General features: G+C 44.7%; 1 protein-coding gene across 1 annotated transcript; it reads left to right on the plus strand.

Moving 5' to 3' along the window:
- Positions 1-25,478, plus strand: NELFCD (negative elongation factor complex member C/D). Its single transcript, XM_054981491.1, has 15 exons — positions 1-129; positions 3,121-3,233; positions 3,342-3,451; positions 4,204-4,313; positions 5,783-5,890; positions 8,159-8,311; positions 9,346-9,476; positions 11,146-11,311; positions 14,467-14,601; positions 16,574-16,713; positions 17,623-17,737; positions 19,058-19,153; positions 21,754-21,894; positions 23,013-23,142; positions 24,545-25,478. Exons 1-15 carry the CDS (start codon positions 46-48, stop codon positions 24,577-24,579), a joined length of 1,767 nt encoding a protein of 588 aa, XP_054837466.1. The 5' UTR covers positions 1-45; the 3' UTR covers positions 24,580-25,478.
- The last annotated feature ends 1,474 nt before the right edge of the window (positions 25,479-26,952 follow it).

The raw sequence follows: 26,952 nt of genomic DNA on the forward strand, positions 1-26,952 counted from the left end.
GCGGCCGGAGAGGCGGGGCGGCCCCGGGGATGCGGGGAGGGGCCCATGGAGGAGCCGGACTACTTCGGAAGCAGCGCGGCCGAGTGGGGGGACGATTCTGCCGCCGGTCCCGCCGCCGACGGAGGAGCGGTGAGGCCCCGCCGGGAGAGGCGGGAAGCGGGAGGAGGGGCGATTCCCTTTCCCGGGAGCCTCTTTCTGGCGGTTCTTTTTTTCGCCAAGGAGCTCAAGGGTCGCAGGCTGGGTTGCCCCCTCCTCCGAGATCATCCTCACAACGACCCTTGGAGGTGGGCCAGGCGGAGAGAGAGCCTGGCTTGAGCCCCCCTTGCAAGTTCCGTAGCTTTTCCCTCCCAGTTTATCCACACAACAGCCCTGGGAGGTGGGCCCGGCGGAGAGAGTGGCTGGCTTAAGCCCCCTTAAGAGAGTCCATGGCTTTTCCCTCCTGCTTTTATCTTCACAACAGCCCTTTGAGGTAGGCTAGGCCAATAGAGTGGCTGGCCTGAGCCCCCTTAAGAGAGTCCATGGCTTTTCCCTCTTGCGTTTATCCTCACCACAACCCTGTAAGGTGGGCCAGACAAAGAACGTGACTGGCCCAAGCCCTCCTAGCAAGTTCTGTAGCTTTCCCATCCCACTTTTATTCTCACAACAGCCCTGTAAGGTAAGCTAGGTTGAGAGAGTGGCTGGCTTGAGTCCCTCTTGGAGGTTTTATGGCTTTCCCCTCTTTTATCCTCACAACAACCCTGTGAGGTGGGCTGCACTCAGAGAGTGGCTGGCCTTTCAACTAGCAGGTTCCGCGGCTTTTCCTCTGGCTTTTATCCTCACAACATTCTTGTAAGGTGGGCCAGGCAGAGAAAGCGGCTGGCCTAGGTCTCTTAGCAAGTCCCATGGCTTTTCCTTCCTGCTTTTGTCTTCATAACATCCCTGTGAGGTAGGCTAGGTAGAGAGTGGGAGGGGGAAAATAGCTCATGATCACCCTTTCAGCTTCACGGTAAAGGATTTGAATGCATTAACTGCAATGCTGCACTGACTCTCATAAGCCCAGTTCGTATGTTAAAGTGAATGCGCAGACGTCCTGCATGTACATGTGCACACCTGTTTGTAAGAAACAGCCACCGTACATTCACTTTATAAATGAAAGTGGAATGTGAGGTTTGTATCACCCATTCAGCTGTACGTGCACCGAATGCAAGAGAGATGCTCACTGCATGAATAAAAGAAAAATTCATGTGTACACTATGCATGAACTGATCATGTGTTCGCTATAACTTGTGAGCAGGGCTACTGTCTTAAAACAGCAGGTCAGTAACAAAGCACATGCTATTAAAGAGTTAATGTCTCAATCTGCTTCTGCTGCCTTGCCTTTCTGTCACCTTTTCCTTTTGTATTCTATTGTATTGAACTGTTAGCAGTTTCAAAGGCTGTGGCATTGCCTACAAATGTGTAAAATAATATAATAAAAACAAAAGCAGAGACAAACAGATACTGGTAAATAATGATAAATATGTTGTGGTTAATGATGATGATGATAGAATATTTTGTTAATTACCTACACCTACCCCAAGTAATAATTTCAGTGTTTTATCATTCACGGGGGTAGTCATTTTAGTTTATTGCAGCAAAATAAGGAAGAGTATTTTGGTTAGATTCTAATTCATGAAAGCTCATGTGGGAATTAATGCTTTGTTAGATTTTGAGGGGTTACGAGACTGTGGTTTTTTTCATCATCATATATTTTCTTCACATACGTAGGAATTTCTAGGTCTTTTTCTAATTTCTAACTCTTTTTCCCGCTCCAGACTTGTACAAAGGTAACCAAGCATTTTGTGGTAACTACAGAATAAGTGTAGTAATGATCAACTCAACCGTTGCCTCAAATCATCTACCAAGAGTGTTTTGGGAGTGATACGGATTCTAAATGAAGAGCAGGCTTTGCGTCAAATAGGTTTTGTGATCCTGTCCCTGCTTAGGAATAAGCACCATTGAATTGGTTGGAACATGGTTCTAATTAAAATACAGGAGAATGTAAATTGACACAGCTGTATTGAAAGTGGCAAAACTGTGTGGCTATTTGCAGACAAAGGGGGGATTTAAGACAATTGCCAAACTTTGTCAAATTTCACAGCATAACAGCCAGAATAAGAGAGCCCATTCACATAACTGGAAAAAGTGCAATTTAACATTATGGCTTATTCATCACTGTGTCAGTTATAAGTAAATTTTCTGCAGCCCAAATACTGGCGGTGGCAAGTCTTTTATTAGGAAGTGGCACAAACCAGATCTCACAATAAGTAATAAATCTACACAGTAGCACTGTTGTTATTTTAGGGCACTGACCTAAATCTGTATATGGTTTGCAGTTAGGTTGCTTTATCATGTCCCTTTTTGTAAAGCATCTCTAGAAAGCACTTTAGCCCCCTAAAAATCTTTGCCTGCCATTTGTACATATTGGTTATTCTAGCCTTTCATGTATTCCTCCTGTATATCATGACTTAAATATTTATTTTCTTATTTAAAAAGCCATATTTGGTTCCACGCTGAGCCACATTTTGCCCTAGAGCCATAGGATTGGTGACCTGTTGCTATATGAATTCCCTCCGTATTGTTCGTTGTGTAAATATAGTCAAATATGTTTAACAATGCCTAGAGCAATTATCCTAATGTTTACAGACACAAATATGGAAGGAGTGGGTTATGAATAGCATTTAGCAGGAGAGGAAGTAATATATGGGTCCTGGCCTGCATCCAGCGCCCCAAGGCTTTGTAGTTAAAAAGCCCTTGCGTGCATCTTAGCGTGTCACTACTTTTCCTCGTATACTCAGCTAATCTAGATGCAGCTAGTGGGTGTTAACATTGCCCATCCCAGTACAGAGTATTTGATAAATACATTGTTTTATTAAACGTTCTGGGAGCACCAGAATGAGAGTGTCACTGGTGTGTGTGCAGAGTTAGAAGGATAACTGTTTTGAAAAGGAATGTGGTTTATTGCTTTGCATAAACTCTTTGGTTTTTTACCGTATTGTTAGTTATGGTACCAGAGACCCATCCCACCCGAGTTAATATATTACCAGAGAGATCCTGTGTGATGGAAAAATTAACAGTTTACAATTTTGTACTTCTAAACAGCAAGATGATGAGTATTGCGAAGAGGATGATGCTGAAGTCCAGCAGGAATGTTTGCACAAATTTTCCACCCGAGATTACATAATGGAGCCTTCTATTTTTAATACTTTAAAAAGGTGAACGTAGAACATTTTCAATGGGTGGCTTGGATGTTACATAGCTGGATTTTTTTGAACCTTTGATTCATTACGCTTCGTCTCAAGGATGTCTGTCTCCTTTCATAGGTATTTCCAGGCAGGTGGCTCTCCAGAGAATGTCATCCAGCTCTTATCAGAGAACTATACTGCCGTAGCTCAGACAGTAAACTTGCTGGCAGAGTGGCTCATTCAAACAGGTATTGCTAAAAATGGTGCCTTTGGCTACTGCTTTTCTGCAAAGTATTCAAAATTTTTCTGCTGATCATATGCCTCAGAGATTAACAAACAAGGGTGGTTTTAATCAATAAGCAGCTTCCCTGGGTCCCACACTTGGGGGGGGCAATCACCCATGGCCTCCATCAGGAGGGACGATTGGCTCAGTTGTGGCAGCTGCCCACACTAGTCCTGTCTGAGGCTTGGACAGCCAGCTTCCTGTGGGAGCAGTGGCTCCTGCCTGCCTCACACAGGATGAGGGCTGTCCCTTTCTTGGACAACACTGGTGGGCGGTCAATGCGGTTTGGGGTGGCAGCGATTCTGGGGCCCCATCTTTGATTTTTGCTCAGGGCCTCAGAATCACTAAGATTTCCCTTGTTAACAAGTTCTTTTAAAAAGCATTATGAAATGAAATGCCTTTCTAATTTTCAGTTCTTTCTTTAGTCTCTCTTTTTATAAAAAAAACGTTTTGACTACTTTTGGCAAAGTATGGACCTTTGGTTCAGAATTGGCTGCTCTTCAATGAATGACTCAAGTAGATAGCAAATTGTTTTAAGATATAAACACGAAACCATATGAGAGCTATCATGCAGAAATCAGATTACTGTGAGATGAATGTGTTGTCTCTTCATTAAATTTGGTGGATGAGGAGTTACTATTACAAGGGACGATCACAGAAAGTGCTCAATTGCTGCTTGACAAACACAGATTCCTACACAGTGACCTCCTGTTGCAGGTGTTGAACCAATTCAAGTCCAGGAGACTGTGGAAAACCACTTAAAAAGCTTGCTCATTAAACACTTTGACCCTCGAAAAGCAGACTCCATTTTCACAGAAGAAGGAGAGGTAAGACAGAGAACTTACTATTGCCAGATGTGATAACGGTTCATTAGCAAAATAATAATAGATGGCTTAAATTCCAATTCATTTAAAAGACTTATCTGAGGCAGGTAAAATAAAAATAATTCAAGCTTGTTTACTATCTCCTTTCACTGGGGCCTCAGAATGGAGTGTCTGAACGTATAATATATATAAACAAACTGGAGGACCATGAAGAATTATCTTGGGGAGTACATATTGGACCTTCCCCCAAATCTTTCTCTCCAGGATTCTCATTAGTTTGGGGGGCTTAAGCAGACTGATTTTCTTCCCCCTCTCCTTTTCTTTCCCCCTTTAACTGACAACAATCTTCTGTCAACATTCTATACATTCTGGAGGATAGTCAGTCCTCAGGTCATTTTAAAAAGGTGTTTCGTTTTCCTTTGGTCAGTTTGCAAGGTCATGTTTTTCTGCGTGCCTGTGGAGTCTCCATGCAAACAGGAGACCCTTCTTTTGTCCGTGGCTGGCCTTGTGGCTTTCAGTGTCCATGCAAGGGGACAGCCAGTCTGCTTTTAGATTTGGGGCCAAAATACACCATACAAAATCTGTGAGTCAGGACATGGCTTCCCCACCCACTGTTATGCGTGCACGTGGGGACTTGCCTTTAAAAAGCTCTCTGTTTCTTCAGCTGCATACGGGGCACAGGGGAGAAAGGGGTTACAGGCTTCTTGTCGAAGGCATTTTCACCACAAGGAACTGGGCCAGGAGGGCCCAGTTTTGCCATTTCTGATTGGAAAAATGCTGCAGAAGGGAAGCCCTTCCCTCCCCAGCACATTGTTTACAGCCGAATGGAGAAACGGAGAGATTTTTAAAGGTGCCTATCCACTTGCCCATATAACTGTGAGTTGGTTCGGGGCCCATGTCCTGACTCATGGATTTTGTATTGTGTATTTTGGCTCATAGTGATACAGTTTCCCAGGTGTGTTGTTTTTTCCCCATCTGAGTTCAGATTTGCTTTGTGTAAGAGCTGGGGCTATGTTGGGTGTCTTCCATTTCACAGAAGGGGAACTGAGTTTGAAACAGTTTCTGTGCATTACATCATCTAAAGATGCTTGATACGTTGTTTTTTCCAACACAGAAATAAACTGTTTTTTTTTTTACATTTTACATTAAAATAAATGTGCAGTACTGTACTCTATTATGTGCACACAGATCGGGAAACTAATATGCTTGGTGACTTACTGATCCGGATATTTAACTTTTTAAAATGTTTTCTAGTATGCAGTGACATGAGCTTGGAAACAGCAGTGTGGGAAGTGATTTATAATGAATTTATGGTTGATGAGAGATTCTGAGCAGAGGTCTCCGGCAGAAAGCCCTGAGTTTGTGCCTTTGACTGTGCTATTATACTTTTGGGGTAAAACTATTCTAAAGACTTGGGCTGATTTACTTGCCCCTTCAATCCGCATGATTCTATTACTATGTCCTTTTGACAGACTCCAGCATGGCTTGAGCAAATGATAGCACATACTACGTGGAGGGACCTCTTCTACAAATTGGCTGAAGCTCATCCAGATTGCCTCATGCTAAATTTTACTGTCAAGGTAATGCAAACTAAGCTTCAGTAACGTGAAAAGGCTATTATGTCCGCTTGGTAGTGCCATGGAGCCACTTGTTGGGTAACATCTGAGCAAGGATGCGTGCAACGCTTCTTTGAGTGGGAATAGCAGATCTGATGTGTGTGAGATGTTAAGGACTGCTGGCAGAAAGTGGCAGCAGAAGGGGACAGGTGAGGTTCTCGGGGAAGAGAGTTCCAGAGTTTCGGTGCTGCTGCTGAGAAAGTCCGCTCCCAATTTGCCACCTACCTAATCGCAGAAGGTGAGGGCACCCAGAGCAGAGCCTTGGAAGAGGACTGTAGCAGTTGTATAGGTGTCTGAGAGAGTGGTCCTTCAGGTACGCTGGATCCAAGCCATGGAGGTCTTTAAAAGTCAACACCAGCAACTTTTAATTGTGCCCAGAAACAGATTGGGAGCCAGCGTATGTGGGCCAAGACAGGAGTGATACGGTCCCTATGATCCACTCCAGTCAGCATCCTGGCTGCAGCGCTCTGCCCAGTTGAAGTTTCTGAATACTTTTCAAAGGCAGCCCGACATAGAGTGCATTGCAGTAATCTAATCTAGATGTAATCAGGGCGTGCACTGTGATGGCCAGATCTTTTCTGCCCAGGAAAGTCCACAGCTGGCTAACCAATCAAAACTGGTTAAAAGGCGCTCTTGGCCACAGCTGCCACTTGTTTAAAAAACCTGAAAGAAAGGGATCTAGGTCTTTTCGTGTGATGTGTGTTTGGACTCAGAATCTGATTCGTCTGTAAGGAGCATATCCCTCATACAGTTTGGTGTAGTGGTTAAGAGCAGCAGGACTCTAATCTGGAGAACCGGGTTTCATTCTCCACTCCTCTGTTTGAAGTCACCTGGGTGACACTGGGTCAGTCGCACAGCTCTTCCAGAGCGCTCTCAGCTGCACCCACCTCACAGGGTGATTGTTGTGAGGATTATCCTACTATACAAAAGCGTGTTCCTGACAACTCACTTCCTATCCTGGTGCGCTTCCAGAGGGCGCTGCTGTGGAGGGAAGCCCAGATAAGGCAGCCTGTCCTCCAGACAGCACGCCATGGCAGGAAGCTCAGGCTGGGATCAGGCATGAGGCGGCAATGCCTGCCTCCCACCGTCACCCAGCTGGGATCAGGTGTGGAGCAGGTGGCAATGCCTGCCCTCTGCCTTCACCTGGCCGGGATGAAGTGCAGAGCAGGCGGCAATGCCCGCCCACCCTTCACCCACCCAGGATCAGGAGCAGAGCAGGTGGCAGTGCCTGCCCCCCTTCACGCGGCTAGGGTCAATCACAGAGGAGGAGGCAATGTCCACCTGCCCACCCTACAGTGCCTAGATCCCACTGTATTTTTTCCCATAACGAGCTTTGTTACTAGTAATAACATAATTTGTAAACTGCTCTAAGTGGGTTTTAAGTTGTCCTGAAGGGCGGTGTATAAATAAAATGTTATTGTTAGTATTATTATTATCGTTCTTGTTATATGCTGGCAGTGTAGTTGCAACTTCACATTGTTACATTGACAATACATGCTTGTCATCTATTAAGACACTGGTGTGGTGAACACTGGATTCCCAGTTTCTTTAAGTGTTGAGTGCAGCTGAGCACATGCAGTAGGAATGGATGTGTCCTATTGATCCTGCTTAGTGAAATGAATAAGTATGGCCTTGCTCATGCTGAGTTCCCTGTGCCTTAAGATCTAGAGGACTGGTGTATATATGCTGAGTAAAAACTATTAATTATTGACCTTTATCCAATTTTATCAGCTTGGGAACTTAAAAAAAAAAAGGTAAAGGTAGTCCCCTGTGCAAGCAGGCATTACTGACCCATGGGGGGACGTCGCATCACAACGTTTTCTTGGCGGACTTTTTGTTACGGGGTGGTTTGCCGTTGCCTTCCCCAGTCATCTACACTTTACCCCCAAGAAATTGGGTACTCATTTTACCAACCTCGGAAGGAGGGAAGGCTGAGTCAACCTTGAGCCGGCTACCTGAACCCGGCTTCTGCCAGGATCGAACTCAGGTCGTGAGCAGAGCTTGGGCTGCAATCCTGCCGCTTACCACTCTGCACCACAAGGCTCCTGTTGTTAGCTTATTAATTTTAAAAACTTTATAATTTTCCACTGCCCATGAGCTTCTTCATGGCCTGCAGTGCTACTTCTTTCTCAACTACTGATCGTTTGTTTATTTAAAACATTTATTAGCTGCCTTTCTGCCGTGCAAGAACTCAGATGGCTTACAATATAATTTATATGTAATTTATTACAGCTTATCTCTGATGCTGGATACCAGGGAGAGATAACTAGTGTATCCACAGCATGCCAGCAGTTAGAAGTCTTTTCTCGAGTTCTACGTACCTCCCTGGCCACAATCTTAGATGGTGGAGAAGAAAACCTGGAGAAGAATCTGCCTGAGTTTGCTGTAAGCATTATCTGCTCTCCCTTTTCTTTTTTCTTCTTGCAAGAATAGAAGGGTGTTGTGTCCCAAAGCAATTTTATATTCCAAAGGTATACAGTATGGGAACAGCGCAAAAGAGTTTGCATTAATTCCGTTTGTTTATTTAGAAAGCACATATGCTGCCTCTACCCCAGGCGTGTCACAAAATAAAAAAAAAATGTAATAAAAGTGTAAAAGCAACAAAGTAAGAGTTATCTATAACAAACAAGGCGCATATAGACGCTCTCACCTTGTTTGGATGGTTTGCTGGGGTGCTGAATCGCCTGGTCTGGGATCTGTTTGCGTGCTGACTCAGTGGAAAATGTTGTATCGCAGAACGTTTCCTCTTCAACGTCCTCCATGGAGAAAAGAGTAATTTTCCTCTTGGCCGGATGAGTTTTTTGGGATGTGCAAATGGCATCTTGCTGGTGCTGCCCCCTCCCCTCCATACAAATGTCCAGTAAGAGGAAGGAAACACCTAATTTCCACCATGGAGAATGGACCAGAAGGAATGGGGAGGGATTTGGGAAAGGAAGGGCCTTTGCCTTTGCACCGAGAGTGCAGCCAGAAGTTCAGTGGGAAGGGAGAGCAGCCACTTGCCTTTTCCTCCAGTCTCTTGCCTGGCCATTCTCCGTGGTGGAAATCAGGAGTGTTTCCTCCCCTTCCCACTGAGCTTTTGCAGAAACTGCTGATTTTGCCTTCATTGCAAAAGGCAAAGGCCCTTCTCTTCCCAAATTCTGTTCCTAGGACACAAAAAGATAGCATTAGTGTCCGCCATAAAGCATTGGGTGACTAATGTCAAGCCAACATTTGTTGTTAGACGGGAAGGACAGTCTTTCATTGCTCTTTGCACATTGTAACAGAACGCCAAAGCCATGTGTGTAAAAACAAAATGCCAAGAACCGTGTTTGCGTTAGCTTTCATAAGACTTTTCTTTTTGCTGCTTTACAAGTGCAACATGTTGGAAGTTCTCACCCATCCCAGAGTGGCTGATCGCCTGTCTCTCAATGTATTCGCAGAAAATGGTGTGCCATGGAGAACATACATACCTCTTTGCCCAAGCAATGATGTCCATATTAGCCCAGGAAGAGCAAGGTGGTTCTGCTGTGCGCAGGATTGCTCAAGAGGTTCAGCGGTTTGCTCATGAAAAGTAAAGTCTGTATTCTTCATTTCTTTGCTCTGCTGCTGCAATTTCTTCTCCTTCCAGCCTGTCCCCCTCCTGGGATTGGATTGCTGAAATCCGAATAGAAGAGTTACCTTGCCACATTCCACACTTGCAGTTAATTTTGAGAGTTTATTTTAAACTGAACCTGGCCTGGAAATTTGGTAGTTGGTAGAACATGAGCACAGTATCAAGCTAGGGTCCTCAGTTTAAACCTGGCAAAATAAATCTTCCTCATCTGGGTGTGCCACAAGGTAAGGGCAGGTGTTTCTGAGAATCACTATATCCCGTAGCAGTGCCCGAGAATTCCTTTGCTGTGCATCAGGCTTCAACAAGAGGACGTATAAGGAGGCATACTCGGTGGCTGTCCCACAACTGTAGAGCTGTCTTTACCTGCGGGGTCATCTTTGTCAAGACCAGGGCAATTTTCAGACATTATGCAAGCCTTTTTGAATTTGAGCTAGAAATTAATAGCTGGGTTCACACAAGTCTGGGGCTTTTCCTTACTTTATTATATTTAATATATTCTCAATTCTTCCTTTCAAACCTTAGCATCCAAACCTAAAAATTTAGGATTGGAAATCTTGTAAATCTATCCAGGCATCCATTCTCTTGCAATAACTAGGCTAGATTACCAGTTGGGCTGCCCTTCCAAATCCTTCAGAAATCTCCACTGGTCCAGAACATGGCAACCGGGTTATTAACTAAAAACTCTATTAATTATGGCCATGGAAGATGTCTTATAAAAATATGGCATAAAAATCTGCTCTGCTTACCAATTCACTTCTGATCACTATTCGGGGTCCTGCTTTGGCCTTTGAAGCCCTGAGAGTCGTGGGATCCTGATGCCTTCTGTACCTGCTGGGTCTTTGAGATCTGAATCCCAGGAACGCCCAAGAATACACATGAAGCTGCCTTATTCTGAATCAGACCTGTCGGTCCATCAGGATGCCTGTTGTCTACGCAGACTGGCAGCAGCTGTCCGTTGCCTTAGGCAGTGGTCCCTCACATCACGTACTATCTAATCCCTTTAGCTGGAGATGCTGGGGATTGAACCTGGGACCTTCTGCCTACCAAGCAGATGCTGTACCGTTAAGCCCCATCTTCCCCCTTCCCCCACTGCCACCCGATCAAGTAGATTGGAACCAGGAAGAGGGCCTTTCACCAGGGTGGTGCTCCGCATTATGCCTTCCACAGACAATCTTGCGGGGCGTTTAACCTGTCAGTAAAGATCTTCATATTTTCCCTTCACTTTTCCGGAATTGTTTATTTATTTGCTCTTTTACTGGTACTCTGATGTCTTGATTGACCTACTTGCCACTTCCATTTTTGTTTTACATGTTTTTAACTGATTTTTTGGTCGGTTAGATCGTGGTCTTTAAATGGAAAAGTAGTCTAGAAATTTTCTACACGGAATGACTGTGTAAAATGATACCATGTGTTAATGACTAACGTGCTTCTGAAACGCTGTAAATACGAGCTTAAGGATATAGATGTAGCATTGATTACATGGCAGTTCCTGTTCATTTGATGGCCATTTTCAGCTGTGAACACAGTTGTGTGAATGCCTCTCTGTTGTCTTGTTTGCAAGCTGGCCAGTGGCATAGAGTGTCTAAAACTATCGCTTGTGTTCTGTCTCCTTTTCTGTCCTATCAAGAGGCCATGATGCCAGTCAGATCACCTTAGCTCTGGGAACTGCTGCCTCCTACCCGCGGGCCTGCCAAGCCCTTGGCGCCATGTTATCGAAAGGAGCTCTGAACCCAGCAGATATCACAGTCCTGTTCAAAATGTTCACGAGCATGGATCCCCCTCCAGTAGAACTGGTTAGTAGCTCGCTCTCGTTTGAAGAATTCGCTTTTTGTTCCAGGAGCATCAGAAGGGTTGCAGCCGCACTGCATTTTGTCAGGAAGCTTAAAATATGCAGTGCTTGTTGCTTATTATCCATCCATCCATCTGTCTGGTTGTTTGTAGCATTTCTATGCCACCTTTCTACACAAATAGGGTCCCCACGGCAGCGGATATTAAAACATTTCAACGTTAAAACAGCAGTACGTTAAAACAGCATTTAGAATATAGTATATATAAAATGTTTAAGCCGTTTAATAGAACATAAACACACAACCACACAACGTAACAAACCTTCCTGGCGAGAGAGTTCCAAAGTTTTAGTGCCATGAGCAAGAAGGTATTTTCTTATATCACTAGCCATCTAGTCTCAGATGGCAAAGGCACCCCAAGCAGGGCCTCCAAAGGTGACTGGAGGTGACGGGTAGGTTCATGGAGTATGTGGTCATTAAGGTAGACAATTGTGAAGGTACATCACTTGCATTTTTGGGTTGCCTCATTATTCTATTCAAGGCCATTGTCATTTTATCATGAATGAATTTTCTCAGGAAATAAAAGCATACAGGACATATGTAAACAACTTATTTTCTCCATCACTTGAGTGCAGTGTGCAAATAAAAGGTATTTGGAAATGTAGCCTCTTTCTGTCAGTTAGCACGTCTTTGGCTGTTTCATAAAGGTACTTCTTAATCTTGGATTGCCTCTTTTCCCCCCTCTCTGATTTGTGCTCTTTTAGAAGAGAGATAATCAGCTGTGCAGATACCATGCAAATGAGAGGGTAATGTAAGAATTATCCCCGGCTACCTCTGATTAGAGTGGCATAAAAATGTAAATAACAAAATGAATAACAATCGTGCAATAGACACATATTCTACGAGATGAAACGGTTTATGCCAAGGGTCCCCAGCACGGTGTCTATGGGTGCAGTTATGCCTGCTGATGCTTTTCCTGGTGCCTGCCATGTGCTTTTAGAAAGTGGCCAGGTGGGGCTTTTGCAAAACATGGCTCCTGATTGGCTGTGCAATTTTTTAAAAACGCTGCTTTGACCGAAAGTGCTTCCACAGCACAAGAATCTCCACGGTGTGACGGAAGGTAAGCTGTAGCAGCCATTCTTGGCTGGCTCCCTCTCCTGCAGCAGCCATTTTGTTGCTGCACCCACCACACTGTGTCAGAATTTCAGATGTGCCCACAGGCTCAGAAACGTTGGGGACCCCTGGTTTATGCATTTGTTATTTCAGTAGTTGTTACAACAGTCTTGTAAGATAGGCTAATGGCCATATAGATGAGATACTGAAGCAAAGAGACAGTAGGTTGCCTAAAGCCCCCTAGTAAGTTCTTGAGTGAGGCAAGATTTGAACAAGGGGAGTGCATTCAGGCTCTATAATGCTAAGACAGATTCCTCAGGGTTTTGTTGGTTATGGGATGTTCGTGTATGCCACCAATTACACTTGGCTATTTATTTTTAATGGAGTCTTAATCAAACATTAGGCCTTTAACTGATGTGTGAGGTTTACTTTACTGGAAATAGAGAATTGCACGTAAGCTATACCTACGGTTAGATCCAAAGTACCACAAGCAGAACTCGTAGAACTGGAAGGTCTTGCTACAGCCCAGTGAGCTCCCTAAATTTTTGCTCCTGGGTTTTTTTTACCAGAACTGCTCTATTTGAATGGGGAATTAGCTAGCAGTCTGGAACTAAATTTAGTGCGGATCTTAACCAACTGTATACCAGGGTCCCTCTCCAGACGCTCATGCAATAAAGAGGCAGACTAAATAACAGTACGTGTTTTACTAAATAATGTGGCGTATGCCTGAACTTGCACACACACACAAGATTATACGCAAGAACTAGGAAAAATAGGGTAGGAAAATAGAGACGGTTGCATTAGCGGGGTAGCCCACTTGAGAGCAATGAGGTTGGGTATACTCACAATCCCGACATGGAGCAAAGACGTAGCAGCGAGAGGGGGTGTTCTAATGCCAGCACTAGATCCACAGGTGGAGTGACAGCAAGGAGTCTGGATAGGAATGGCACGCGCGCCATGTGGCCTGGGAGGCCATCTTAAATACCCCAAAACGTACCCTGGGGCTGGTGCGGTTTCCAGTGGTTCTCACGGGTGAAACGAAAGGTTCTAATGGCTTTGCAACTACCCTAGATGGGCCATCTTAGAATCTGATTGTATTATTGTGACACCTTGGGAAGAGGGGACAAAGGAGGGAGGGGGGAGATCTGGGCGTGTTGAATGGATGTTCCAGCGAACAGGGCTTGTCCTGTCGTCAGCATCTCTGGGATGCAGAGGCTGCTTTGAGGTGCATTCCCTAAGTGCTTGGGATGGTCAGCACTTAGCTTCTTCTCCAGGGCGGCTATTAAGATATGCAGAGCAAGGCGAGGTTCGCCTCTGCGGACGTGGTCTGCTCGCTTCTCCGAAATGGCTTCTCTCAGCAGGCTGTTCAAGCTGGCCTTCTGGCTGCCTGGGAACATGGCTGCCGGCCGGGCATGGCTGGGGCTTGCTGGCAGGCTGCCCGGTAGCGAGGGCAAGCTGGGTGACTGGCCCGCAGGAGGCTCCAGGCGGGGACTGGCCAGGGGGTGCCTGGTCAGGCTCGCTGGAGGTCTCCCTGGCTGGCACCTGGCTGCTAACAACATGGCTCTGGGCCCAGGTGAGGCAGACGTCCACGGAGGCAGGAAACCGTATAAACAACATAGTCCATAGCAGAGACAGGAACAGCCCGGTGTAGGTAATCCGTAGCAAAGAGTGTAGGCAGGAAACAGACACGTGTAGTACAGTCCAGACACGCAGGAAAGTCAGGATACAGACATGGGCAATGCTGCCCGGAAAGAGAGTCTTTAGGGTGGCTTTAAATAGCAACGCAGGAAACTGACACAGTTCATTGCAGGCCTTAGAACAGGAGAGGGGGGGCTCCTTGGCAACAAGTTAGGGGAACTTTAGCGGGGGGGGCTGCATTGGGAGGAGGAGAAACAGCAGTACCACCCCTTCACCCAGTTCCATCATCAGAAATGCCATTCTGATATCATAAAATGCTGTTATCGCATTGAAAGTGTGTATTTGGATTCACTTCCGTGTGATCAGTGGGTTTTTGAAATCACCGTAAGATAATTCTTGTCTCTTTGCAGATTCGAGTGCCTGCTTTCTTAGATCTCTTCATGCTGTCTCTGTTTAAACCTGGTGCTAAGATCAATCAGGACCATAAGCACAAATATATCCATATTTTGGCATATGCAGCTAGTGTTGTAGAAACATGGAAAAAGGTAAACTCAGGCGGAGTAGACCACTGCTTGCTTAAGACTAAATCTGTGCATTAAAATTGAAAAAGGAATGTTACATTATGTTGCACTGTTATTTAGAATAACAACAACAACAACATTCAATTTATATACTGCCCTTCAGGACCACTTAACACCCACCCAGAGCAGTTTACAAAGTATGTCACTATTGTATTGTCGAAGGCTTTCACGGCCGGAGAACGATGGTTGTTGGGGGTTTTCCGGGCTGTATTGCCGTGGTCTTGGCATTGTAGTTCCTGACGTTTCGCCAGCAGCTGTGGCTGGCATCTTCAGAGGTGTAGCACCAAAAGACAGAGATCTCTCAGTGTCACAGTGTGGAAAAGATGTAGGTCATTTGTATCTACTCAGGAGGGGTGGGGTTGAGCTACAACAGATACAACAGATGCTACGATCAGCAAAAGACAGCAGAGACCCCCTCACCTCTGCAGGAGTATACCGTATACCCTGCAGCTGTGGACAAGTTTACATCGGGACCACAAAGCGTAGCATCCAGACAAGAATAAAAGAACATGAAAGACACTGCAGACTTGGACAGCCTGAAAAATCAGCAGTGGCTGAACATAGCCTAACTCAAACAGGGCACAGTATCTTATTCCAGGACACCAAAATACTGGACAACACTTCCAACTACTTTGTCAGACTGCACAGGGAAGCCATTGAAATTCACAAGCATAAGCAAAACTTCAACAGGAAAGAAGAAACCTTAAGAATGAACAGAGCATGGGCTCCAGTTCTGAAAAACACCAGGCCAACAAAACACTCCACACCCGACAATAGCCCTGCAGAGAAGATTAGCACATCAAGCACCAATCCATATGAAAAAGAACCTCCTCAGGTTACAGTGAAGCCTCCCGCCATTAGCATTCCACACCCTGGGAAACTCTTACAGAATGACTCAGCTCAACCCCACCCCTCCTGAGTAGATACAAATGACCTACATCTTTTCCACACTGTGACACTGAGAGATCTCTGTCTTTTGGTGCTACACCTCTGAAGATGCCAGCCACAGCTGCTGGCGAAACGTCAGGAACTACAATGCCAAGACCACGGCAATACAGCCCGGAAAACCCCCAACAACCATATGTCACTATTATCCCCACAATAATAATCACCCTGTGAGGTGGGTGGGGCTGAGAGAGCTCTGAGAGAGCTGTAACTGACCCAAGGTGACCCAGCTGGCTTCAAGCAGAGGAATGAGGACTCAACCCCGGCTCTCCAGATTAGAGTCCTGCTGCTCTTAACCACGTACACCAAACTGGCTTTAAGGCTTGACTTGTGACTCTAGATTTATTCAAGCAAGCAAAATTTTCTCTGCTCATAAATAAGTAGTGGTCCAAGTGGTTTCTTTATGCTCAGTAATCTGTGTAACTATCACAAAAAATGGACCAGTATTACTAGTCAGCAAATATAGTAACTTACTAATAATTGGAGTGATTTGAATTATTATTCTGCCAAAATTATATCTTTAGCCTGCATGCATGCCTTGCTCCACTTTTTTTGAATATAGCACACTCTTGTGGTAGATGGTTTATGGACTTGTTTTAGGGGTGTTTTCACATACTATAACATAGAAAGGAATTGGAATAGGAAAGATGATTCTTCCAGTCCTTCTTCCAGTCCTAAAGTGTTAATTCCATGTAGATGAGTAGGAACTATAAATGCTAATACCAGTATAAGATCTTTATACTAGGTATCTAAATGGATAATCTTTTACATTGTCAAAAATGTTACTATATCTTCACTGCATTAAATTTAGAGTAGCTGTGAACATTATCTGAGTTGATCCAATCTGTGAAATAACTCGGGTGAAATAAATGTAGGGGCCTCAAAACGTTCCCTTTTCAGAGAGGCTGTACTGCATACCAGTTTTTTAAAAGTAACTTAAATGTGTCGGGTTTTTTGATCTTCTAAAACCGTATTTTCATAACGTTCCCAGAACAAGAGAGTGAGCATAAATAAAGATGAGCTCAAGTCTACTTCAAAGGCTGTTGAAACGGTTCATAATCTCTGCTGTAATGAAAATAAAGGCGCTTCTGAGCTTGTGGCAGAACTAAGCACTCTTTACCAGTGTATCAGGTAAATATTTCCTCTGGATAAAGGTCTGTACTCCTCAGCACAAGATCAGAGCTTGGTATTAAACAGTGTTTTACGGAAATGTGGGATTCTCCTTTGTAAAATCTGAAACTTGTTCAGAGCAGTGTATGGAGGGAGCAGAGAACTTTGCAGAGCCAGGCTTTAGAACAGCGAATTCCTTCCTCTTGCTGAATTGAGGCTTCTCTTAGACACGCACACAAAAGGTTCTGCCTAATCCCTGAGTTCTCAACATTTTGGAGACTCTGTGTGTGTCTTAGAAGTGTACGTCTAAATCAGCTATGTTTCATTCTATCTTTTTTCTTGCTCCTCAGTCAGTGATCTCCTGCACTGTAGAAAATTAATGCCTTCTGTTGTGGCGTTAGTAGACATTGTTTTGGTAGCCAGGTTTGCCCAGTACCTCTTCATTCTTCACATTCTTTCTGTCCAAATGGTTCAGCCGAAGCCCTGCATGCTGCCAGCCTGGGATGATTCTGCAGCTACATGTCCCTGTAGTCCCATTATACAGCAGGTATCATCTTAGGTTCTTTTTACAGGAAGTCCTTTCTCTCAAGATGGGTGTCACCCTTTGAAGAACAGCATCTTTTTCTTGTATGAGTCACATTGGTCTGTAACTTAGGATATTGGCTGCCGGACAGCTGAATCAGTAAATGGAAATTTGGCAAAAGAGAAACGGAGAAGTCCCTGGCACACGTTCATATCAAAAACAGTGGGTTAAAACGTAGAGCTAGATCCCACAGTTGCAGCTGTGCTCTGCAGCAGGCAGCGTTCCGCCATGCAAGAGAGTCTCTGTGCTTGTTAGCAGGTTCTTGCGCTCCAGCCCATTGTGCCGTTTAACTCACAGGACAGACGTCTGATCCGGGCATGTTTAATGTGGCTTCCCTCCCTCTTTAGGTTTCCCGTAGTCGCAATGGGGGTACTGAAATGGGTTGACTGGACAGTGTCAGAGCCCCGCTATTTCCAGCTCCAGACGGATCATACTCCAGTGCACCTGGCGCTGTTGGACGAGGTAAGACCAGGCCGTGGTGAGTTGCACTCGATCAAATGCGCTCCAAGGAAAGCTTCCGCTTGCATCCTAAATAATTCTGTTTGTACTAGTGGTGGAAAGGAGTAAAGAACTCTGCATGGCATTTAAGTCTTCCTCCCGACTACTAGAAAGCCTGTTTGGATTCCATTTGGCTCCTGAGAGTTCTCCAGGCATTGTATTCACATGCTTTCAGGTGTTCCCTTTGCAAAAATAGTTGTTAAGAAATGTGAGGGGTGAGGGAGGGAGTTTTAAATGAAAACTGAAAAATTGCGGGTACCAAAGTGTTAAAGTGGCCTTGGCACCAAGTTTTCCATTTGTCTGGTGCTCCCACGGACGTGTGAAATCCACATAGCCCACAGAGCCTTTGAAAACAAGCAGTTCACACTATTTATCATGTTTCCCTCCGCCCTCTTTTGGGGGGCATCACTGCTTTTCTGCACTGTGAAAATCATGGAAGTAAGCAGCTAAGGAATGACTTAGAGCCAAGCTACAAGTGACGCCTTACACAGGTTGGACACTTGTCATCTTACCTCAAGTTTTGATGGGAAATGTAGGCATTCTGGTTTTACAGTGTGGCTCTCCATTACAGCTGCAAGACCAGGATGCCTACATTTCCCATCAAAACTTGAGGGAAGCTGGCAAGTGTCCAACCTGTGTCAGGCGTCACTTGTAGCTTGGCTCTCAGAAACCCACAAACGCAGCTCACAAGCATTGCATCAGTTGGGTGCCTCCCATTAGGGGTGTGCAGCCGGAAAAAGGTTCAGGTTTCCCGCTTTGGGTTTACTCGAAGCGGGAAAACAATTTGGGATAACCCAAATCCCGAAGCACTTTGATATGCTCTGTAAAGATTCAGGAATCTGTATGGAGCACACTGAAGCTGAAAGCAGCACTTTTCTTGCCATTTGCAAACGGCAAGAAAAGTTGCTTTCAAGCTTCTCGCTCTGCCGCCTTTTTTACCTGATGGGAGGGGGAGGTGAGAACCCCCTCCCATCGTCTGAAAAAAGCGGCGGAGCAGGAAGCCACTTGAAAGCGACACTTTTCTTGCCACTTGCCATTAAAAACCTGAATCGGAAGCCCAAAGCGCACACCCCTACCTCCCACTAGCTGTACTGGGATGAGTTTTTGTTATACAAATTAGCCATTTGGAAATCCTTGGCAGTAATTATTCTTGGTTGCTAATTTTGTTTATGTTCTGTTTTGTTTGTTGAAAAGCACTCTAGACAAAGGGGGTTCAGTATGCAACCATTGACAAAGTGTTGTGTTAATACCGGGCATCTTACCTATTGCCTTCCTGTTTTGCAGATCAGTACATGCCATCAACTGCTTCACCCTCTGGTCTTGCAGCTCCTTGTCAAACTCTTTGAGACGGAGCACTCTCAGCTTGATGTCATGGAACAGGTGACAAAAAGGAAGACTCTGGGGAGGACGGACACACAGCTTTAATTGTTCCCCTGTTGGAAGGGGAAACGTATCCAGTTCCTACGAGTTCCATGTAGAGTTGCCAGATTCCAAGTGGGGCCTGAAGATCTCCCAGAATTACAGCTGATCTCCAGACAACAGAGACCAGTTCCTCTGGAGGAACTGGCTGATGTAGAGGGTGGACTCTGGGGCATTATACTCTAGCTGAGCGTCTCTCCCCCCCCCCCCCGCCTCCAAATCTCCAGAAATTTCTCAACCTTTAATCGGCAACCCTATTTCTAGGGGACTCTTTTGCAGCATAGGCCTCATCTTGGAGATTCTTCACCTTCGCGTTGCTACGCGTTTTTGCACATTTTGTCAGAAGTCTGTAGGAAAGAGTGCGGCATTCATGTATAAAAGGCCTTCATGTAACGCTGGGCAACAACTAGTTGATCTGAGCAAGATGGAGATTGAACCCATTATCCCCCCCTTTCCAATGATCTGTTGCCAAATCTAGCTGCAAAAGATTTGGCTTTTTGTTTGCACCCATTTACAAAGCTGCAGGTGGCTCCCCTCCTCCTCAGACTGGCCACCTCCAGCTTTGTAGCTGACCCCCCCCTCCAGCTGGGGACGGCAGGGCTGAGCGGGGGAGGGTAGACCCCCCCCCAGTTCTCATGGGTCCTCGCTTGTCTAATTTGCAGTCGGTTCAGGTTAGAGACTTGATTATTTTTTTGCTTAAAGCATATTTTTTGCTTAAAATCTCCATTTTCAGAGGTGGAATTCCTCTTGAGATCCATATGCACAGAACAAACATGATTCTGTTACCATCAAGCGTAGCTTGTAAGTTTTACGTATGACCTTGAAATACAGCCAATATCCAGGGAAAAATGGAAGGAACTCATCCAGAAGTGATTTCCCATAACTGTATGCTTACGAAAACACATGAATGCGCTAGTCATGCGTCTGTGTGAAGGAGACTCATTTCCTACTTGAGTTCATCTTCTCTCTAGGGAAGCTGAATGTAAGAAAGAGCCTCTCTTGCCACCTCTAGCTTCTATTCTAACTGAACTGCAGACCACACACACACACATGCTTCTGTGGGATCTTTAAAACAAAGAGACAAAGCTCCAAGGCAGGCATAAAAGGAAAACTGAAGTGTGAGCAGAATAATTAATAATTGAGAGGAACAAGAAGAGAAGCAAACAGTTCAAGTCATATTCAGGTTTCTTTATAGCAAAAAACATCAGATGCCCACAAATATCTGTACAGAGTCCCGGTACCCACACAATCGTTATCCATGTTACGCAGAATTCAATTTTCAATTCTCAAAAACAGAGGATTGAAGAGGGGGAGAGATGATGAGGGTGGAAGGAGATACAATTACCTGTCCCAAATCGAGATGTAATTGGGGTGGCTTTTAGATTTTCAGGCATTCTAAAAGCCAGGTGGGACTTGGACCTACAGAGAACAAGGACTGCAGAGTTCCTAGAGGGAACCACTTGGAAACCAAGCATAGATCTGGGCAGCTATTCGGGTAATCAAGGGAGGTCCCGACGGATTTGCAAGTCAGCATCAGGCCGTTAATTGCAATCCAGAGTTGAGCACCAGTTGGAAGGGTGAAAAGCAGTTCTTCTTGTAGAGGCCTGAGAATAAATGCAAGTTCAGTTTTCCAGGGTGGGTGTTAGCCAGATAAAATCCAGAGCAGTCCTCTGGATTGGGTTGGAGGGAGCAAAGGCTTCAGGTAAGGAGGGGAAAGTGTCTGGGACGGGCTTTCAAAGCATGGTTCTTTCAACATAAAGCAGGAAGGAAGAGGAGCATCTCTTCCTTAAGATACAGCCTGAGATCTTTAAAACAGGAGATGCTTTTTGTTAAGGCAAGGCTGCCGGATATCATGCCGAACAATTCTTCAGTTGGATCAGAATAATAGTCATGGAGGTGACTTTGCCTGATTGAGTCATCTCTCTCAGGGCCTCGTCTCTGTTCCAGAACTACACCTTTCCGCAGCTGAGCTAGCTGGCCATTGTATTTCATGATTAAAATTCAGTGTACCAAGTGATCCGCTTCTGCCTATTCACCTGCTCGGCTCACGTTTTTACGTTCCACACCCCCCCCCCCCGGAACAATTTTTCGATAACGGGTTGCTTTGCTTTAAATTTCATAGCTTAGGTGGGCTGGTAACAAACCGAAGGGTGTGGAGGGCGGTGGTAGTAGAGATCAACAAAATGGAGGCAGGAGTGGCCATGGCAACATTCATTAAACATGAGCACAGAGGGAGCTGAAAGAGTGTGCTCCAGCCCCAAACCACCGAAGCTGCTGTCAGCGCAGATAACTGCCAAAGGCACCCGGAAGCCTCTCTGCATGTGGAGCCTCACTCAGGGTTGAACCATATCGGAAAGAGAAAATACAAAAAGGGGATGGGAGTTGGGCAAAGGGTTGTTTTACTCCAGCAAGGCAGTTATTAAGTTCCGTTACGGCCATTTGGAATTTGTTACAAAATTAACAAGACCCACATCCCCATATAAGACGTTAGTCTGGGCAGAACAATGACTTCCGTTAGCTAGCTGAACCTCAAATGCATGGCCTCGTCTTTGTCATTTCAGCTGGAGCTCAAAAAAACCCTGCTGGATCGGATGGTCCACTTGCTGAGTCGAGGATACGTCCTTCCCGTGGTCGGCTATATTCGCAAGTGTCTTGAGAAGCTGGACACCGACATCTCCTTGATTAGATACTTTGTGACCGAGGTTGGTGAATACCTTACAAGCAAGGTTGTTGCTTGCTTGTAAGGCGGTAAGAGCTGGCTTCTTGTCTTGGGTACAGTCTACGTACTTGTTCTACCGTTTTCCACAAATTACTGTACAGTGGAATGTTTGAGAGCAGATGAATAAACTTTGTCATGGGAGGGGGGTGCCGGTTGGCTGTTTGTAACGGTGAACGGGCTTTGCTCACCCACTTGTAGGTTTGTACTGTGACTTCAGAGTTTTTAAGTTTTATAAGCTGTTTTGAGTCCCAGGAAAAGAGTTCGAAATATTTAAAATAATTTATGTAAACTAGTTTTAGTTTGCAGGAGCTCATTTGTTCGTGGTGCCTCAAGTTGTGTAGCAATAGGCCAGCAAACGTCAACGTTCTTAAACTTTTTGGGTATGCAGTGGTTGAATGACAAAAAGGTTTTTAGAAAGTTCAAAATGGTACAAAGCAAAACATACTCAAGGATCCCAACAGATTTTTTTGAATCTCAACCTTATGTCAGGGAAATATACAAACCTTTAGGTGAGTGTTCTTTACTTGCCGATGAAGTGTTGACTTGTCAGTCATATTTGGTATCCATGCTTCGCACGATTTTGAGTGTGTCCATTTTTGGCATCTTGTTTATTAGTTAGTGTCACCCTCCTGTGCTGGTTCATAACCTAATGCATGCCGTTAATTGAACTGTACTTTGCTTCACAGGAAACTACCTTGTAGCCAATCAGATGATTGGCTGGTTTAGCCCAATATTGCTTGTTCTGATGAGCATCAGGCCCCCAGGGTCACCAGAAGAGGTTTTTCCTAGCCCTACTACCCAGCCTCCTTTTCATTTAACCCTTTTTCATTCTGTGTGCAAAGAAAACACTCTTACCACTACGCTACAGGGCTAATCTTTGCTTGGCTCAAATACCAAGTTGCTATCCCTTTCTGTATATTGTACAGTGTGTAGAATATACAGTACAGTGTGTACAAGTTGACTTCATAACCACGTGCATATCTGCAAGATTTTGTTAACTGTTTGATTTCAGAACAGGAAATAAATGCATCAGTCAGTGTCTTTATTGTTCCATTTTGAAGACTCGAAACCACAGACTTCTGATATCTGCTCTCTCTCTAGGTACTGGATGTGATTGCTCCCCCATATACCTCTGATTTTGTGCAGCTTTTTCTCCCAATCCTGGAGAATGACAGCATTGCAGGCACCATTAAAACAGAAGGCGAGCATGACCCGGTCACGGAATTCATAGGTACCGTGTAAAAATCAATTTCTAAAAATTGCCAAGCCAGCTTATTTGAGCTGTATGCACCTAGAAACTTTGCTTAGCAGAGGGATTTTTAACCCCCTTTTACACGTTGTAACCAGTGTGGGAAATCTGAATGGCATGTACCCGTGTCCCAAGGTTGACACCGAGACAGTCATCCCTGCAGGGTAGGCAAGGTTGTTTCCCTTATCAGATTCATGAAACTGGGTAGTGAAGCTGGGGCAGGAGTGGGGGGGGGGTGTGCACAGAATTTTTATGAACTAAATTGCCTAGCAAATGTATGGGGTAGGGACGGAAATTGTTTCTGCGGTGAGATTAAAAGAGCTCGTGTGGTGGACAGGTTAAAATCTGTGTCTAGGAGCTGGGAAACTTGGGTTCCAGTGCTGCTTCTGCTTTTAAACTCATTGGATGAACTTGGGCCAGCTACTCACCTCAGCTTCGCTTACAATTACAGAATTGATGTTAGAATAAAATGGGACAGGTAGAATCATACTCGCCCCTTTGAGCTCTTTGGGGGAAGGGTGGGATAAAATGCAGTAAATAGATAAAGGATGGGCAGGGTTCAGGTTTAGTAGCACCTTAAAGACAAGCAAGAGTTTCCAGGTGTTAAGTTTTAAAGAGAGTCAAGCTCCCTTTGGCAGATATCTGATGAAGGGAGCTTGACTCTTGAAAGCTTACAACTCTTGTTGGTCTTCAAGGTGCTACTAGACTCAGCCCTTACTCATCTACTGCTATCCATATGAAGCTATCTTCATAAAGAAGGAAGACATACAGAAATCAGTCAGTTGAAACCAGCGAGATTCAGATTTTCTTCACATCAGGGGGGTGATTCTCCATTTCCCTCTTACTGCTGCTGTGAATGGAAAGGCATCCACAGTGGCTGTAGTGCTTCTGCAGAAAGGTTTCCCCCATGCTTTCCCTTCCTGTCCATCTTTCTCCCTCTGGCCAATGACAGGCTTTGTGTGTGCACTGTAAATCAGTAATGTTACATTGCCATAGTGTGTTAGCATTATGGCAATATACCGACTACCGGTAATTAACAAGAGAAAAAAGCAAAAAATCCACCAGAGATGGGTTAGGGGAATATGGCAGCAAATATGGGCAGGAAGCTGTGGAAAGCCATGCTTTCCTGGTCCCACTTTCCCCAAACCTACTTTTAGTATGAACTTTCGGGAAATATCTACTGAAACAGGTTTGGCGTAATCCACAGTAGAGTTGGGGAAATCCTGGAAGGTCAGCAGAATCACAAAAATGTTATGCAGAAGCCAGCAGTATAAACTTTGCTGTTTAAGGGAGAACAGGGAGCAAGATCTCCATGCACAAGTGACTTCAGTCCCAAGCACTGGGTACTGGATTAACACGTTTTCTTGCTTTTTTGTTTTAACAGCACATTGCAAGTCAAACTTCATCATGGTCAACTGAAACAGAAAAGAGCTGGAGTCCTGATTCCATGGGCGGTTCCTCCGTAGCGTGTTGAATTATATGGATGGCATTGAACAAGAAGCAAGGGACTGTTTGGCAATTCAGGTTACTTGTGGACTTTGCACCAGTGAAATTAAAATTTACTTTATTTAGGGAACAAGGTTTTTTTCATGATTTCAGAGAATCAGTTGATTTGCCAGGCCCCAAATCATAAGCATTTTGTAGAGCAGTGTGCAATGGTCTGTGTGTTCTTGTGACTACAGGTTCAAGACTTGTGTTTGTCTAGCAAAATGGAAAGCGGGCGATGCAACAGCTGGCAGAATTGCTCCTAAAGATGTTTCCTGTGGGGGCACGCTTTGATTTCAGACATCGGAGAATCTCTGCACTTACCCTCATAAAGCATGTAACAAGTGGACTGGAAATGTGTCGCATGGATAGCTTGTAGAGACTGTTGGATTCCTAGCAATCCTGTAGAATCTCTTGACAAAGCTGTTGTTCTATTTACCTCTCCCATCCAGAAGTGTCTGGTCTGAATCTGGTAATGGACGAGCTGGGTCATCTGGTTAAATCAGTTAATCAGCTGTTAGTTATCTGTGGCAGAGCAGTTGTGTTGCATTGCAGGTTCCCTTTTTAAAACAGTAACTCATTCAGCACAGATATTTACATATTAACCACTAGTTCTCTGCAGGACCTTTTGAAGAAATGTCGTTCCTTTGTGTATATATGTTTTTAAAAGATAACCATTACTAGATGTTCCAGTACTACATAAAAACAGCTATTGTTAAATGATCTGGATGTGTAGGACCAATGTAGCACTCTGTAGGTTGATACTGCCTTTTCACTAGCCAAGTGTAGCAAGGAATATGAAGAGTTTTAATAAATTTTGGTTTTTTTGGAAAGAGTATTGCCTTTTTTAAAGGGTTTAACTGGAACAGTTTGCACTGTCCACCGTCCTGTTTTAAATGTGTATTAATACACTGTTTTAATGTAGATGAATTTTTATTGTATTTTAATATGTTGTTATCCGCCCTGAGCCCACTCACGGGGAGGGCAGAATAGATATTTGAAATACATACATACATACATACATACATACAAGGTGAATGTGACATTGAAACAAGTACTCATGCATAAGATGTTGCCACCTATGAAGAAATAGGTTTTTCTCCCCACCAGGGCTAGTAAGCTATTTTTGCCAGTATTGCTTGCTTCTTCTTCTCTATGCATCTCCCCAGGCATGATGTTTGGATCTAGATTAGAGGCTGGTCACCACCTTTAAAGCCCTCAATGGACTGGGTTCTGCTCACCTGCTAAAAAATCTCCTCCAATTTCTCTATTATATACAAATTACATAAAGCATAAAGAAAATATTTTACAATGCCTGTCCATGATACATACATACGTTATATGGTTGTATAGTATTTGTAAGAAGGGCCTTGTGATGCCGTTCGTGTTGAATACCCTCCCAGGAAGGCCTGCTAAGCTGCTTCATTAACCCGCCTTAGGTGGCTTTTTAAAAAGTTGCCTTCTGGATTGTGTGGTCTTTTCCAAATTGCCAGTAGCTTTACAGAGTGAGAAACCAGGGATCAAAGCTGGCAATGAATATGACCACCCTCCTTCTTCCCTCCACATGAATAAATGAAAATGGATACTTGCACAATAGAACAGTACAATGGCTCCTTCCAGAGCAGGCACTGGGCTCTGCCATCAGTGAGTGCGGTGTGTGTGTAGTTTTTATTCCACATGGTGAGAGGCCAGAAGGGTTGCCAAGCTGCTGCTTGGGAACTGGTGGGGATCTTTTACTTCAGCTTGAGACCCACCAAGCTAGCTGCTCAGGCACAGATTGTTCCGTGACTTAATCCAAGATAAAGGGGACTTAACTGAGTCTAGTGGTTTGGTCAGTCACAAATTCCAACCTGCTGTCTTGATTCCAGGGGTTTGCAGAAGCAGCTTGTTGCCATTTCGCCCATCCTTGGAATACTGGGGCAGAGGTAGCTTCTAATCTGAACAGTAGGGGCAGTACATAGGCAGACCAGGACATGATCACACAGGGGATGCTACTGTTGTTAGTTATGGCAGTTCCTAGGAGACAACTTAAGACTGCAGCAGCTGCTGTCACTTCTTCTGCAGCTAGACTGATTCCAATCTTTGCCCTTAGTTTATATGGGTTAGGCTAGATAAGCAACCTTTGCCCCACCCTTTAGCCTTATGAGCTGGGAGAAAGGAGATAAGCCTTTTTGGCAAGTCCGCCACTCATCTAGTCCAAAGCAGAATGCTACTCTACTGTGAAGTATAGTATACACAGCTCTTTTCTGTGCCATAAATGCCTTTCCCCATATTTTCTGCCATTTGTTGTTCCTTCCCCAACCTGGC

The sequence above is a fragment of the Eublepharis macularius genome, chromosome 5 (assembly GCF_028583425.1).
Source record: "Eublepharis macularius isolate TG4126 chromosome 5, MPM_Emac_v1.0, whole genome shotgun sequence".
Lineage (NCBI taxonomy): Eukaryota > Metazoa > Chordata > Lepidosauria > Squamata > Eublepharidae > Eublepharis > Eublepharis macularius.

Excerpts from the sequence above, each read along its gene's own strand:
- NELFCD (XM_054981491.1), top strand. The coding sequence starts at position 46 with ATGGAGGAGCCGGACTACTTCGGAAGCAGCGCGGCCGAGTGGGGGGAC. Across the intron at positions 14,602-16,573 it reads TTGTAGAAACATGGAAAAAG|AACAAGAGAGTGAGCATAAA; the intron begins GTAAACTCAGGC and ends TAACGTTCCCAG. Across the intron at positions 23,143-24,544 it reads CCCGGTCACGGAATTCATAG|CACATTGCAAGTCAAACTTC; the intron begins GTACCGTGTAAA and ends TTGTTTTAACAG.